At 43.4% G+C, this 17460-nt stretch overlaps 1 protein-coding gene across 1 annotated transcript in view; it reads left to right on the forward strand.

The window, feature by feature from the left end:
• Positions 1 to 17460, forward strand: part of LOC307199210 (vasoactive intestinal polypeptide receptor 1-like) — a 36373-nt gene that overhangs the window by 4356 nt on the left and 14557 nt on the right. The window contains exons 2-5 of the mRNA XM_079946962.1: positions 11595 to 11694; positions 11884 to 11991; positions 13225 to 13334; positions 14673 to 14770. Coding sequence (XP_079803088.1) covers positions 11595 to 11694; positions 11884 to 11991; positions 13225 to 13334; positions 14673 to 14770 — 416 coding nt within the window. The remainder of the gene's footprint in view (positions 1 to 11594; positions 11695 to 11883; positions 11992 to 13224; positions 13335 to 14672; positions 14771 to 17460) is intronic.

Consider the following 17460-nt stretch of genomic DNA (forward strand, 5'->3'; position numbering starts at 1 on the left):
CCTGACGTGGAAGCGTTAGGTACAAAAGTGAAGTTTCCTCTCTGCTCCACCCAGCCAGGGGGCGGTTGGGGGTGGCAAGAGGAGATCGAAAAAGCATCATGACTAGCGTGGGAGAAAATGAGAAGAACATCTCGGGGTCACCTCCACAGCCTAAGAGGGCCAGGGGCCCATGTTCACATGGGAAGAAATAGAGATATTTATTAGAGTGAGGGGGTGGGGTGCAGATTTATTGACTGACTGCAATGTAGTCACAGGACGATGCGCATCAGAATAAATTAATTAACACCTCATCAAAGAATTTAGGGACGTGGGTGGCGCTGTGGATTAAACCACGGAGCCTAGGACTTGCCGATCAGAAGGTTGGCGGTTCGAATCCCCGCAATGGGGTGAGTTCCCGTTTCTCGGTCCCTGCTCCTGCCAACCTAGCAGTTCAAAAGCACATCAAAGTGCAAGTAGATAAATAGGTACCACTCCGGAGGGAAGGTAAATGGCGTTTCCGTGCACTGCTTAGTCCTGCTGGCCACATGACGCAGAAGCTGTAAGCTGGCTCCCTTGGCCAATAAAGCGAGATGAGCGCCGCAACCCCAGAGTCGGCCACAACTGGACCTCATGGTCAGGGGTCCCTTTACCTTTACCATCATAGAATTGTAGAACTGGAAGGGTCATGTATGTGCTCGGCCCGGGGGTAACCCATGAAACGCGGTCCAGGATCGGTCCAGAATCTGAAGGTTCCGATAGGAGTCAGTCCGACAGGGCCAAGGCAGGACCCGAGGGAGGAAACCAGGCAAGGACAGGTACAGGATCACAGGCAGGATCTGGCATACAGCAATGTTGCTCCCGCAACCTGGGGCAGGGTTTGACAGCCCTTTTTCTTTGTCAGGGTAACGGCCGGTCCTGATTCCCAGCAACTTACCTCCCTGTCTCGCCCAAAGGCGAGCACTCCTCCTCCGAGTACTCAGATCTCTCCTTCTCTGAGACCTCAGTGTCTGCAGCTCAGGAGACATCAGTGGGTTACTAGACCTAGGGGCCGCCTCAGCCTCCCCTGACCCAACCAGTAGTGGAGCAGCTGTAAGTGATGGCCCAGCTGGAGGCAATGATGTCATCCCCGCATCTGGAGCCAGGGCAGGCTCAGGCCCCTGACTCGGCCCAGCTGGTGTTTGTTGCAGGGGAACCTGTGCAGACTGGGACTCTTCAGGATCAGGCCCCAGACTTGGTTCAGGTGATGCCTGAGGCAAAGGATCCGGTGCAGACTGAGTCTCCTCTGGTTCTGAGTCCGAGCCCCAGTCCCAGGCCATTACCTCATCCCAGCAATGCAGGAAGAACAAACATATTGAAACAATTCTCATAATTAGCAGAGTTAAAACATGGAAAGGATTTCATCGCTGTCAACTTTCAAGTCTGATTTTTTGAAAAAATTGGTTTTTACTTGGCATCAGAAGGAACATAAAATGAGGGGCAAGACACACCTCAGAGGGAGAGTCCTCAACCTCCCCGTGGGAGACCGTTCCACTGTTGAACAGCTCTAACTGTCAAAATGTTTTTCTGCATGTTTAGTTGGAATCTCCTTTCTTGCAACTTGGAGCCGTTGGTTTGGGTCCTACCCTCTGGAACAGGAGAAAACAAGCTTGCTCCATCTTCCATGGGACAGATCTTTAGACATTTGAAGATAGTTATCATATCTCCTCTCAGTCTCCTCTTTTTCAAACTAAACATATTCAACTCCTTCAACCGTTCGTCATCAGGCTTGGTTTCCATGTACACAAATAAAAAATGCAGTTCGCCTTCAGAATCCGCACTCCTCTGACTTTTATGATGCGGTCCTCCAGCATGTTTGCACATATTCCTTCAGCGCAGATCTGCATTGCAAAATTCAGAGAAGTGTGAATTTTGTAGGATGGCTGTGTCTCAACTCACACATTGCTCTGTAAAGTGCAAACTAGGTAGGATCGCTTTGAAATGAGAACTGCGTGAAATTTCTCCCTATCCGTAGCCACAGTTTACTGTCATGCCTGAACCCTAAACTTTCATTAAACTTAACCATGGTTTGTTAAAACAAGCTAGCTTCATAAACCTTGAGAAATTCACAAACATCTTGTCAGGGAACTGACATTGGAGCGAGAGGTGGAGGCAAGGCTCCTGAGTGATGCAGGAGAGGGGACCAGCAGAGGGGAAGGAATTCAGCGCAACACCAGCAGAGAAGGGAGGGAGATGGAGGATTCGGAGAGGGGTCTGCAAGACTCTTCGCCCGAAACTAGTGGAGAGAGCACGGGCACACCTCTGCCCACTCCTTCCTTGCGCAGAAGAGTTCCGCGCAGGGAGAGTAGGCGGAGACTTGGCGTCAAACAACTGGAAGAGGTTCAAGAAACACCCACTGACGGATTCTGCAAGCGACTGAACGGCCACGGAGTGGTGGGCTGTCAGCCGAGGCATGGTTAGCCAGGCAATCTAGCCGAAAGTAACGGCAACTTACGCACAAGTAACCCCTTATAACCATTACACATCCCTTTCAAAATTCTGCTGGTATTTATTGTAGTCTTGCTGGGCAATATACAATATGAGAGTATGTGGCATCTTCTTGACATGTCCAACTAAATTTATCAAAATTCCTTTTGCTACCCTTGGCATCGCTTAGGTGTGTCTCATGAGCACCAGGCTCAAATCAACCACAGAATTTTACTTAAAATACCTAAGAACCTTCCTGGATCACACCAAAGGCTTATCTAGGCAACCTTCTGTGGCCCACAGTGGTGAGGTGAACCAGAAAAGCCCACAAAAGCCATCTCTTGGTTACTGTTTCTCCAAGGCTGCTATTAATGGACCTATTGCATCTGGTCTGGGAAGCAGTACCATCCACCCTAGCAGCCATTCCTGTTATTATCCTCCACGAATTTGCCTTACCTCCTTTTCAAGCTCTCCATGTTAGCAGCTATCACTAGTTATTGTGTTAGTGAGTTCCATGGATTATTTTTTATTTTTTATTTATACTTTTCACATTAATACATTTCATTAGTTTCACAATCAATTCAACATTTCCAAATATGACTTCCTTCCCCCTCTTTCTGCGGCTCCTTAAATTAATTTTTTTGCATATCCTATCCAAATTCATTTAATTTGCTCATTTTATTATCTGCAGCAAATATATACTCTTCTAAAACTTCAGGTCATTACAATAATCCTGCTAATGTTTTTATCTGCTTATAATTTGTCTGTAAATATTCAATAAACCATTCCCATTCTTTTATAAAAAGTTTGTTATCTTGATTTCTTATTATTCCGGTAAGTTTTGCCATTTCTGCATATTCCATAAGTTTTTGTATCTATTCTTCCTTTTCTGGGACTTCCGCTTTTTTCCATTTTGGGGCAAGTAACTCTCTTGCTGCTGTAGTAGCATACATAAATAAATTTCTATACAATTTAGGTAGTTCTGTCCCTATAATTCCCAAAAGAAAAGCTTCTGGTTTTTTAAAAAAATATATAAAAGTTATTTTGAACATCCTTATCAATTCATTATATATCATTTCCCAGTAAGCTTTAACCTGTGAGTTTCTTTTTTTATTTTTTTTAATAATTTTTATTGATTTTAACATATAAATTATAAATGTACCATGAAACTTATCACTTATACAATCTTTTAGACTTCCATCAGCATCTCTGATGATCCACCGTTTTAACCACTTCTTATGCATTTCTTAACTTTATATTGCCTTTACATCTCTTAACAAATCATCCTTCCCCTTCTCCATTTTTGCAATACTTCCAATAATACTCCTCACAAAACTTCTTGCAAACCTACAAACGTCATCTGATCTTCACAAATACTTTTCAAATATTCTGTAAATTTACTCCATTAAATTTCTGATCCCACCGGTTTTGAATCCTTCCTGTTAGTTTATCTAGTTCTGCATAGTCCATTAACTTCATCCTCCATTCTTCAATCGTCAGTAATTCTTCTTGCTTCCATTTTTGGGCCAATAATATTCTTGCTGCTGTTATTGCATTAACCTGTGAGTTTCATGCTTTAGCGATGCGCTAGGTGAAGAAGCATCAAACATCAGTTGGAGGTGTAAGACATACACAAACATCCACAAATTTCTTTTTCACCCCTTTTCTTATTTTGCTTGCCTTCCTAAACCATCTCAACATTTTGCTTTGGGTGAAATTCAGGGCCAGTGCTCTTGTGCAGAACACATTTACATATTGATATGAGCCGTCGTCTATTATTAAAGCTCAGCTTTAAGAAGTGAGATATATTTAACAGTCAGGACTTTGATCTCCAACTCCAGTAATTCAGCCCTCATGGATCTCAGAGCAAGGTCGATATTTTCGGCATTGGTGTTAATTAGATGTTCTACTTTATTTTAATTCCTGGTTATTTAAAACTGATTTGCCAGGCGCAATTAACGTAATGATGAAAGATCAAGGCAATGAATACTGAATATGTATATTATAGTCCTGTAAGAAGAATCTCTCTCATCCAGCAGGGGAGACCCAGGTGAATTAACCATTTCAGTGTGAGATTTCCCTTGATGAATGCAGAACCGCAGAATAGAACATGAATTTGGAACCAAGTCGAATTTGGGCACAGCCAGGACCACGAACCGAGGAGTGACAGCAGTGGGGAAAAAGGGAAAATGTGATAGCAGTTTGGGCAAAAACTTGGTCCCCCAGTTTCAAGATAAAAGTTCTTTAAAGCTAACATTCTGGTCAGCCTTAGAACAATCCCCAATAGTTATTTCTTACATTTATATTTCACCTTTTATTCCAAGGAACTCAAGGTTCTACCCTCTACACTTTATTGCGTGGCGAGTTCCCGCCCCCCACCATGGATAAATAAAGACACAGGACACCAGAATTAAGGTTAAATGGGCGAATTAGGCCACAACTTTATTGATTTCAGGAATGAGAGGCATTGGCTTAGGCATTGGTCCTATCGACTATCCGGCTGCAGCCCATTTGCTGAAGACCGGGAAGGGTTAACACCATAAAGGGGGAGTCCTGCTGAGGCACGTCAACTAGGAGCTCCCCGGGTCACCGCTCGGGGGCGTGCCTTAGGCCCACACCTCCGTAGGCTTCGGACAGGGCCACGCCCCCCAGAGTCCTTTATCAGACCACCCTTCGCTCTTTGGGGGGAGGTGATGGCGTTTCCTCCCCCCCTCACATCCTCTTAACCCCTCCTTACCAATGCCTAACCACTACTTACCAATGCCTACCGCCAATGCCAAAGAGTTGTGACAAGTTGCTGCCAGGTAGGTGAAAAACCAAATGGCTGAAAATCGCCAATTGGGAAAAATTCCTACCATGCCCCTTGCGGCGACAGACCGAAGTCAATAGCAAAGTCAGAAGCCTACCTAACGGGAGGGAGGGTGGGAAAACGTGAGGGCTGGCCAGCAAAAGAGGGCAAGCCCCGGACGCGCCGGTCCTAAATAGGGCAGGCCACGCCCCCCCTAGCCACCCGATTGGCTGACTGGGCGGACGACGCGGCCGGGATTCCCCTGCTCTCGCGGGGGCTGCAAACCAGCCCCCGCGCACGTGGGGTGGGCGTGATGCCCGCAACCCCACCTCCTTGCCAGGTCCCGGAAGTGGCTTTTTCACAACAACCCTGTGAGGTAGGTTAGGCTGAGAGACAGTGAGTGGCCCAAGCTAACTCAGTGAGCTTCATATCAGAGTGGGGATACGAACCCTTGTTCTTACTGTAATTGGGGAGCTGAGAGGAATGAACCTGGTCGGTTACAACATCTCCCTTTCTCAGACCCGGTTAATTTGTGGGATTCCCTAAGGGCAGGGCCAGATTTAGGTTTGATGAGGCCCTAAGCTACTGAAGGTAATGGGGCCCTTTATATGTCCAGCTGTCCTTTGTCAACAACAAATTGTCGCTGTTTTTGTGTTGAATATATGCTATATATTAATTTATGGACCTAATAGGTATCTAAAGCCATTTGCACATAACAGAATATGCATTTTATAACAGTAATTGTTACAACCAGTCCATGCAGAATGTAGGCACCCTATATATAGAAATGAGCAAAGCAGTGATATTTTAGGGAGCAGGCTAGCAGGCAGGGCCCATGACTTACATCATAGGAGCCTACACAACACAAAACACTGTTGCTGTATGGAGGTTTTATTTTCTTTGGTTTTTATCTTTGGAAATGTACATCCAGGTTTCTTTTCCTTTAATTTTTTGGGGGGCCTCCAAGAGAGTGGGGCCTTAAACTATAGCTTGTTTAGTTTATACATAAATCTGGCACTGCCTAGGGGGCAGCAGGGACCCTCCAAAGGTCCCAATTTTCCCAGAATTACAGAAGCTATTCTGGTTTCTGATTTGATCCCTGAATGTCCTGTTCTTCCTTTTTCCTCCCCTCCACACCTCAGAGAACAATTACAAGTGGTGTGGGTGGAAAAACCGACTTCTCTTTATACTGAAAATAAAATTCACCAAATGAATGGTGGAACTGGCATGCGAAGCCCTTCTTATAATTTTGAAGAAAAATTATAAAGCAATACACTTTATATTCTTTAACTGCAGTCCTTCCGCAGCCATCTCTTATTATTTTTTAGGAAATGCGTGGAGTGTTTATTCCTTTATTGTATTTTTTTTAAAAATAATATTTATTCAAAATTTTAAAGGTTACAAAAACAAAAAAGAGATAAAAGAAAAATAAAAAAGACAGAGAAAATGCAATCAATTTAAAAAAAGAACAAATCAAAGCTTTACATAGCTTTCTTTCCTTTACTTATTTCCTTGACCTCCTCACACCTCCCATTTTTGTATCCTAATTCAAATTGTTATTTCAGCAAATCCTTCCAACCTTGTTTTTATATTAATAATTTGTCTTCATATACTATAATTTTATATTCTCTCTTTCACCAACTCATTTTTACTTAATCCTTTATGTCATTTCTACTAAAACCACGTAATTTTCTTTTCCCAACATCTTTCTAACAATCCTTAATTTTGCAATATTTTTGAAGAATCTTCCAATTTTTTCCAATCTTCTTCCACCGACTCTTCTCCTTGGTCCCGGATTCTGCCAGTCATCTCAGCCAGTTCCATGTACTCCATCACCTTCATCTGCCATTCTTCCCGAGTGGGTAGATCTTGTGTCTTCCAATACTTTGCGATGGGTTGTTTATTCCTTTATTGTAAATGGATCCTTACACTGCAAACCTTTTCATGTCTACTCAGAAGTAGATCCCATGTATTCAGTAGAGCTTACTCCCAGGAAACTGGGCAAAAACTTGGCAGGCTTACACTGCAATCCTAAGCAACTTTACCCAGAACTAAGTCCCACTGAATTCAGTAGGATTTATTCTCAGGTATGTTCCTGATCCACAGGGACGCAGGTGGCGCTGTGGGTTAAAGCCTCAGCGCCTAGGACTTGCCGATCGAAAGGTCGGCGGTTCGAATCCCTGCGGCGGGGTGCGCTCCCGCTGCTCGGTCCCAGCGCCTGCCAACCTAGCAGTTCGAAAGCACCTCCGGGTGCAAGTAGATAAATAGGGACCGCTTACCAGCGGGAAGATAAACGGCGTTTCCGTGTGCGGCTCTGGCTCGCCAGAGCAGCGATGTCACGCTGGCCACGTGACCCGGAAGTGTCTCCGGACAGCGCTGGCCCCTGGCCTCTTAAGTGAGATGGGCGCACAACCCCAGAGTCTGTCAAGACTGGCCCGTACGGGCAGGGGTACCTTTACCTTTACCTTTATGTTCCTGATCATTCTCACTGTCTTTCGCTGACAGGGACTCAAGGCAGCTTGCAGCTCAAATTTTATATCCTTCCATTTATCTGTTGAAGGTGTTCACGATCATTCCCTTGCGGGGTTTTTTTATTTACAACAACCTTGTGAGGTAGGTGAGGTGGAGAGGTTACAGTTGGCTAAAGGTGACCAATATAATTGTGTATATGGCATTTATGTGTGTGGGAGATCAAACAAGGAAAGAAACTTCCTGATGTAGAATAGAATATCCCTATTTTCATCTGAGAAATATTGGACGGTATGCACTGGAGGTGTAAACGACGGCCAGATTTTGGGGAAAAAATTGGTATCACTGCATCAAGTTCATCAGTTTGGTTGAATTAATCAAACTGAATAGTTTTAATTGAGTTCTGAATAAATGTGCCATTATTTGTGGCTGTTTTGAATTTAATTGTGATATTATCTTCTGTTCTGCTATTCTGAAAAGTGCTTTTAATAAGGCAGGGGGCACTGGGGCTGAGTTTCTGCAACCAAGTGCCCCCCCCCAAATGGGGACCCTTGATTAAGGTCAGGCCAAGGATCTGACAACCTCATTTCCCATTCATTTCTCCTTTGAATTTAAGAAGTTCCTTGTGATCTCAGAAAGAGGATTCTATATTAAAAAGGGGGGGGTGCAGGGGGAATGGAACTGTTGCATCTTAATTCTATCTCTGGCTCCTCGAAACGCCAGCATAAAAGTATCCCAACAGCAAACAATTTCACATGATTACAGTTCTTGAAAAGCATCTGAAACAGTCAAAGGAGAAGGTGGGGGAGAATACAATTATATTCCAGCCCAAGCTCTGAATAGGTTCTTTTGAAATGCAAATTGCATTGCCCTTCTCAGAGTAATAATTTTTTTGCTACCGTTGTTGGAAGTCGGTATTCGTTTGGCCCGACGCGAAAACCCTGCGCCGTCTGGTTTTATTTTACTTTATTTATTTTCAGAGGCTTCCATTGATAGCATGACGATGGCCATTAACAAGTGCTTCTTTCCATTTATTTTTTTCAGTAAAGAGAGGTGCTATTTTTTGGGGGGGGGTGTAACTTAATATCCCTCCCCCTCCACACACACACTAAGGGAAAGAAGAAATTTATCTGCTCCTGGTCTAAAATGGAATAAAAACAATTCTATTTTGGTCTGGGTAGCTCCTTGCATTTTTCTTTTTTGTGTTAGGGTCCAGGTTAGATGTGCTGTAAATTCTTCACTATCTCAAATTTGATGGACCCAACCCCCACCCAGAAGCCCCCCTCCCTGGGGGTGGAATTTACTGATGTTATCCTGGAGAGTGAAGTCAAATGGGCCTTAGAAAGCACTGCTAATAACAAGGCCAGTGGAAGTGATGGTATTCCAGCTGAATTATTTAAAATTTTAAAAGATGATGCTGTTAAGGTGCTACACTCAATATGCCAGCAAGTTTGGAAAACTCAGCAGTGGCCAGAGGATTGGAGAAGATCAGTCTGCATCCCAAAGAAGGGCAGTGCCAAAGAATGCTCCAACTACCGCACAATTGCACTCATTTCACACGCTAGCAAGGTTATGCTTAAAATTCTGAAAGGCAGGCTTAAGCAGTATGTGGACCGAGAACTCCCAGAAGTGCAAGCTGGATTTTGAAGGGGCGGAGGAACCAGAGACCAAATTGCAAACATGAGCTGGATTATGGAGAAAGCTAGAGAGTTCCGGAAAAACATCTACTTCTGCTTCATTGACTATGCAAAAGCCTTTGACTGTGTTGACCACAGCAAACTATGGCAAGTTCTTAAAGAAATGGGAGTGCCTGATCACCTCATCTGTCTCCTGAGAAATCTCTATGTGGGACAAGAAGCTACAGTTAGAACTGGTTATGGAACAACTGATTGGTTCAAAATTGGGAAAGGAGTACGACAAGGCTGTATATTGTCGCCCTGCTTATTTAACTTATATGCAGAATTCATCATGCAAAAGGCTGGGCTGGATGAATCCCAATTAAAATTGCTGGAAGAAATATCAACAACCTCAGATATGCAGATGACACAACCTTGATGGCAGAAAGTGAGGAGGAATTAAATAACCTTTTAATGAGGGTGAAAGAGGAGAGCGCAAAATATGGTCTGAAGCTCAACATAAAAAAAACCAAGATCATGGCCACTGGTCCCATCACCTCCTGGCAAATAGAAGGGGAAGAAATGGAGGCAGTGAGAGATTTTACTTTCTTGGGCTCCGTAATCACGACAGATGGTGACAGCAGTCACGAAATTAAAAGACGCCCGTTTCTTCAAAGAAAAGCGATGACAAACCTAGACAACGTCTCAAAAAGCAGAGACATCACCTTGCCAACAAAGGTCCGTATAGTTAAAGCTATGGTTTTCCCAGTAGTGATGTATGGAAGTGAGAGCTGGACCATAAAGAAGGCTGATTGCCAAAGAATGGATGCTTTTGAATTATGGTGCTGGAGGAGACTCTTGAGAGTCCCATGGACTGCAAGAAGATCAAACCTATCCATTCTGAAGGAAATCAGCCCTGAGTGCTCACTGGAAGGACCGAATTTAAAGCTGAGGCTCCAATACTTTGGCCACCTCATGAGAAGAGAAGACTCCCTGGAAAAGACCCTGATGTTGGGAAAGATGGAGGGCACAAGGAGAAGGGGACCACAGAGGACGAGATGGTTGGACAGTGTTCTCGAAGCTACCAGGATGAGTTTGACCAAACTGCAGGAGGCAGTGGAAGACAGGGGTGCCTGGCGTGTTCTGGTCCATGGGGTCACGAAGAGTCGGACATGACTAATCAACTAAACAACAACAACAAAAGCTCCTCCTACTTTTTGCTTTGGTCACACCCACCTTTGAGTCTGGACCTGCCCCTTGGCATCACATGACCCTTGGGAAGATTGTGCAAGAAGAAGCTTAGTCCTTTTGTTGGAAAGAGCCCTCAGCCACTGGTTTAGTAACACTAGCATACCCTCTTGAGACCAGGCAGGAAACTTTGCTGTATTCTTTTCTGCACTGGCCTAAAACAGTTTTGCTAAGGCCGGTCTATCGAGACACACAGACACTGCATGTGTTTTCTCTCTTTTCAGAAGCTTTGATTTCAATCATCTTTTTTAAAAATAAATAAATCAAGCGGTATATAAATTTAGTTCAATGAAAATAAGAAATACAACAACAAAATTTATATAACGCTTGGTTTCCACCCCAAGGAACTAAAAACTACTTAGCAGTTTATGATATAAAGCATTAACATTATCAATAAAAGCAGGTTGTTCAATGAAAATAAGAAATACACTCAGGCGACAAGGTAAAAAGTAAATGATATTGCTTTAAAAACTGCCTGGCAAAATATGGTTCCAAAAACAATACTTGGTTGTGTTTCAATTAATCTCACAGATATAATGAAAAAAACTGATTTTAATAAATGAATATAGAATATTTGTCACTTAAGAGAAATGTTGAGGCTGCAAAGAGATAGAGGGAAGTCAACTAATAAAGAAGGGATTCAAACTAGTTTTCTGGAACAGAAAGAAAGTGACTGCAAAGAAAGAAAGAAAGAAAAGAAGGATTATGAATGTATTTATTTCTGAGAACCTGGCGTATAGAATATTCAAATTACTGTTGGTATCCTTTGAACAAACTTGTGTACTTGACTAATTCTTTTTCATTTTTTTATTATTCATCGTTTTTCTTTCTTTTCCCTTTCCTTTCCTTTTTATATTTTTCCTTTTTCCTTTTTTGTCTTTTGTCTTTTTAAATATTTGGATGTAATGTTTAACTTATGCTTCCTCTGTAATTTTTAAAAATGCAATAAAGATAATAAAAAGGGGGAGGAGGCAAGAAAATAAGAAATATAGTTTCTCTCTTTCTCTCTCCCCCCCCCCTTTTCATCGCAGGTGGCTTCCATCCATCCAGAATGCAGAATATTCCAACAGCTTATGAAAGATGAGAGTCGATGCTTGGGGGAAAACGAAACTCTCTTACCAGATTTTAGAGGTAACAGGCGAGAGCCGAATCCTATGTAAATATTCCCCAAGATGCAGCAGTAACTTGGGTGGCCCCTGCTGGAACAGATGAGCCATTGACTTGGTCCAGCGGGCTTTTATTCTGCTGGACCTTTTAAAGCCATTATTCATCATTCTGGATAGTAGGAGTCTTCAATCTGACACTGAGTTTTCTCCTTAGGGTGTTCAGGCGTTTGGGATGGATTAAGTTGCTGGCCCAAAGCTGCTTTTGGAGAGACAGTGACGCTTGCCTGCCCCGGATTTTTTGAAGAAATCACCAGCATACATGGCAAGACCCTATTTTTTTTTTAAAAAAAAAAAAAATCTCCCTCCTTTGTCTGTCACAGCTCTTGTGGGTCAGAGAGGGAAATGGTGTGGTTTTTTTTTTTAAAAAAAACCTCATTTTTATTTGGTTTTTCCAGTATAGATTTATAACAAAACCAAATACATTTCTGTACACAGAGATTTCCCAGAATCTTGAGACCTCCCCCCTAATGTCAATGTTTTCAACTGCATATTATATCATAATCTGTATTTTATATCTATCCATATTGTCCGTAGTATTTGTTACATTACAAGTGAGATTAGAATTCTGCTGATGCTTTCATCTGCTTACAGTGGTCTCCTAAATAAATTATAAATTTCCCCCGTTCTTTCTTAGAGTTTTTATCCAAGAGGGAAATGGTGTAGTTTAAATACAGTGGCGGTGAAGACTGGAGACAAATTCAGTTTGGTTCCCACCTTCAAGGGAACCTAGCTAATTTGCAAATCCCGATGTGGTCTGAAATCCAGCTATCCTGTGACGTTTGCACTTCCTCAAATTTTATGATGTGTTTCTCCATATCTAGGTGGTGTTTTCAGGTTCCAGAGCAGATGGACAAGGATACTAGGAACTAGAGCAGGCATCCCCAACCTTCGGCCCTCCAGATGTTTTGGACTACAATTCCCATCATCCCTGACTACTGATCCTGTCAGCTAGGGATCATGGGAGTTGTAGGCCAAAACATCTGGAGGGCTGCAGGTTGGAGATGCCTGAACTAGAGGTTGAGGAGGTGGCCTCAGAAAAGATGGCCGTCAAGTTTCAAAACAGGCAAGTGAGGGGTGCTTGCTGAGCATCTTCTGTCACAGATGAGTTGCTCAGACTAGGGAGTCAAGCCTAGGGATTATTATATAAGGCTAACAAGCCCCCTATTGGCTGCCCAGGTCACCTGATACCTTATGGGCTGACTGTTTGCAGTTCCCGTTCCCACCTTGCAAGGGGGCGCTGTGGAGCAGCAAGGCTCGGGCCAGCTAGTCTCTCCCCTAGTAAGCTGGTGTCCTTTGAGTTTTGCTTTGCTTTTTTACAATCAAGTAGTTGTATAAATTTTATGAAATGAAGTGCCTGCCTCTCTTTTCAGCTACCAGCTATCATGCCCATTAGTGTTTTAGGTTCTCCAGATACTACCACCTCAATTTACTGGCAACATTGTACTAGGATAGGATGTGTTAACATTAGAGCTTCACTGTGATATTTTTTTCACAGGGTTCCTGCACAGAAATTGCACTCCAGGCCTTTACTGGTCGGAGCCATTCCCCCCATATCCAGTCGCCTGCGGGTTTGAAGAGAGTTTTACAAAGGGACCAGAAGATCAGGTCAGTCAAGCTTCTAAAACTGCACCTAATATTCTCCCGTTTGGACACCTGAACCAAAACTAGACATGCTGGTGTCTTTCCTGCCAGCGCATTTGCACCGCGCCTGCCCTCTCCATCACTTTGCCCTTGCCCTGTTCGCCTAGAAAGCAGAGCAACGTGGCTGGCAGGTGGCCAAGAGCGTGTGGCCATTGTTTCCCCATTAAGTGCCCTGAATCTTCCACCGATCAGCTTCCTTGGATGACTTTGGGAGAGTGAGGTGAAGTAAGTGACTGGTGGGGACAACAATCGCTAGGGTGCTGCAGTTCTGAAGATGGCATCAGCTGGTGGCATCAGCTGGTGGTCCAAAGCATCATTGGGATCAGATTAGTAATGGGTCTTTTTGGCCCTTGGTCAAATGCCCACGCCAAAGTTAGCCTTCAACAGAAGAGAAACTATCAAATGCAGAAGTTGGTCATCCTTAGCCTAGATGCATGAAAACAAGCAAATGTGCATCAAACGTGGAAGGGAAGGTCTTCTTCTCATAATCCTGTGCTGCTCAGTCACAACAGAGCTCAATGGTGGGAGAAGCCAGCTAAATCTCAGGGGGGCATTGCCTGGAGGCAGAGTCTGTATACAAGGTTCAGTCCAGTCCTAAGGTCAGGAGTATCTCAGTTCATGTAGTCAGATGATCTAGTGGTCAAGAAAGCTGAGGGTCTAAGGTCACAATAATAAATAATAATAATAAATTTTATTTATATCCCGCCCTCCCCAGCCGAAACTGGGCTCAGGGCGGCTAACAACAATCAAAATAATCCAACGATTCTAAAAACATTTCATTATAAAAATTAATTAAAATCAAATTGATGGCAACCATTAAGCAAAATTCTGTGCAGATTGCCAGAGGAGGGGGGTCAGGCTGCGCCCTGACCAAAGGCCTGGTGGAACAGCTCTGTCTTGAAGGCCCTGCAGAAAGATGTCAAGTCCCGCAGGGCCCTAGTCTCTTGTGACAGAGCGTTCCACCAGATTGGAGCCGCGGCCGAGAAGGCCCTGGCTCTAGTTGAGGAACAACAAATGTTGTTTCCAGCAACAGACTGAGGTTGGAAACTCAGCTTAAGAAAGCTGGAGCCAGCTGGTTCTCCTCAGGAGCAAGAAGGCTGATCACCAGCAGGTGGAGTCACTCTGCAGAAGGCTGCTGTTCAGCAGGTGAAGCCAACTCCTGGCTCATGCCACTTCTTCTTCTTCTGTCCTCCACACAATGTCCTCCTCCTCCATGGTTGCCAAGGGAAACGGGGTTTTAACTCTGAAAGACGTGTCCTCCTCATGTCCCTTCATTTCTTAATGTTCTCTTTCCCTCCACAGAAATCATACTATTCAACATTCTGGCACATCTACACCGCAGGCTATGCAACTTCTCTGGCTTCGCTCATTACAGCGCTGCTCATCTTCACCTTCTTCCGGTAAATGCTGAACGTGCCTTTCAGAGACAGCACCCAGCTCTACACTTATCTCATCCTCCCCTGGGATTTGAACTTAACTGTTTTCCCTCTTCTTCTTAACATATATATATCCCATGATACGTTTGAGTTTTCCTCAAGCCATGTGCTTCTAAGGCCTATAGCTTAGCTGCATCACATAGGCTTTGCCAGACTTTGATGGGGAGCAGAATAGCTCCGCTGGACTCCATCACAACCCTGGGCACTTCCAGACTGCCACAATTTTGCAGGTGGAATTCAAACGTGTACTGGAAAATTAGTTTTTCACATTTAAAGTGGATTAAAGAGCTCAGTCACCCTTGTGTAACAAAACTACTTTAAAAATAGAAACTCCTTTGAGGTTAGGGAAGTGATGGTATGCAGGATGAGACCCTACCTGCCCGCAGACTGTCTTGCCAGAGTGGTGCATGCTCTAGTTATCTCCTGCTGCAACTACTGCAATGCGCTCTACGTGGGGCTACCTTTGAAGGTGACTCGGAAACTACAACTAATCCAGAATGCAGCAGCTAGACTGGTGACTGGTACTGGCCGCCGAGACCATATAACACCGGTCTTGAAAGACCTACACTGGCTCCCAGTACGTTTCTGAGTACAATTCAAAGTGTTGGTGCTGACCTTTAAAGCCCTAAACAGCCTCGGTCCAGTATACCTGAAGGAGCGTCTCCACCTCCATCATTTTGCCCAGACACTGAGGTCCAGCGCCAAGGGCCTTCTGGCGGTTCCCTCGCTACGAGAAACCAAGTTACAGGGAACCAGGCAGAGGGCCTTCTTGGTAGTGGCACCTGCCCTGTGGAACGCCCTCTCACCAGATGTCAAAGAGAAAAATAGCTACCAAACTTTTAGAAGACACCTGAAGGCAGCCCTATTTAGGGAAGCTTTTAATGTTTAATAGGTTATTGTATTTTAGTGTACTGTTGGAAGCTGCCCAGAGTGGCTGGGGAAACCCAGCCAGATGGGCGGGGTATAAATAATAAATTATTATTATTATTATTATTATTATTATTATTATTATTATTATTATTGAACAATGAACAGGACAGCATGTAAACGGCCCACAAGATAATCAAGATGAATGATAAATAAAGACTGAATGTAGTCTAAGTGCCACACGGAGATGGAGGAGAAATTTAATTCACATTCATGGAATCATACAATTGTAGATTTAAAAGGCACCCCAAGGGCCATCTAGTCCATGCTCTGCAATGCAGGATTTTTTTTTTTGCTCAAGGTGGGGCGAAAACCCATGACCCTGATATTAAGATTCAAAAGTGAACTTATCTAAATTTTACCTTCGAAAACTCCATGAGAACTTAAACACAGCCATCTAAATTGGCACTTCTTTGAATTTTGCATTGCAGTCCTCCAGCCAAGTAATGGGTGCAGATTCTAGGGATCAAGTGTGCATATAAGGGCTTATCGACATTTAACTTCCCTCTGCACTTTCAAGCTCCATATCTGAGTGCTCACTCACTCACATTCTTTCTTTTTGCTCCAGAGCTTTCCCCAGGAAAATCCACTCTTTAGTGCTGAGTCAGAGCAAATGGCAATCCGTGGGGAAATCGAATTGATGTTGGTTGTGCTTCAGCTTTTAAAGAGTGGTTTTTCCTGGGGAAAGATCCAGGGGGAGAATAAAGACACAGTGCTTTAAAGCACTGGAAAACACGAGGCAACAGGTAAGTAACATTGTTTAAATGCTGGTTGAAACAACATACAAAAATGCACTGCATTGGGGGGATCGCTTTGCACATGTGTGGATTAGGAGAAGTTCAAAATAAAATGCTGGTGATTCTTCATGAGGTCTTTTAAAGAAATAAATCGCCAGCGGATGTGGAAATGTGGAGAAGGGACCGTAAAGTTGGAAAAATTAGAAACTGAGCGGAGCTGAAATTGACAGAATTTCTTTAAATTACTTTAAACAAAATAATTGTTAAGAAATAAGGTAATGAGTGCAAATTGCTGTAAGAAGGTATTAGAAAATACAGAAAGAGTAAGGTAATAATGTTAAGTACATTCAACACTAGAAAGAAAGTATACATCGGGAAATGATAGGAAGTCTGTTTTATGTTAGTAAAAAGACAGGAAAAAAGAGATTGTATAAATTTAAACTAAGTTTAATTTTTTTGTGAATCCAAAGAAGAGTATTAGTACATGGTTGTTTTCATTTTTGTCGAATTAAGAGTGTGTATATTATGTACAGTGGTACCTCGGGTTACATACGCTTCAGGTTACATACGCTTCAGGTTACAGACTCCACTAACCCAGAAATAGTGCTTCAGGTTAAGAACTTTGCTTCAGGATGAGAACAGAAATCGTGCTCTGGCGAGGCGGTGGCAGTGGGAGGCCCCATTAGCTAAAGTGGTGCTTCAGGTTAAGAACAGTTTCAGGTTAAGTACGGACCTCCGGAATGAATTAAGTACTTAACCTGAGGTACCACAGTACATTATTTATGAATTTCAATAAAGTTATGTTAAAAAAGAAAAGAAAAGAAAAGAAAAGAAATTGACATAATCTCCCTCCCCTAACTCTTTTAAAAATACCCAAGTTGGTGGCCCTTCCTATCATTCCTGCAGCCAAAGCCACCATTTAGGTGCCCTGAAAGCAGAATTCAGCTCAATTCAGCGAGGTCATATCAGCCTGCAAAACTGACAATCTGC

This window comes from Podarcis cretensis (genome assembly GCF_951804945.1).
Source record: "Podarcis cretensis genome assembly, chromosome: 12".
Lineage (NCBI taxonomy): Eukaryota > Metazoa > Chordata > Lepidosauria > Squamata > Lacertidae > Podarcis > Podarcis cretensis.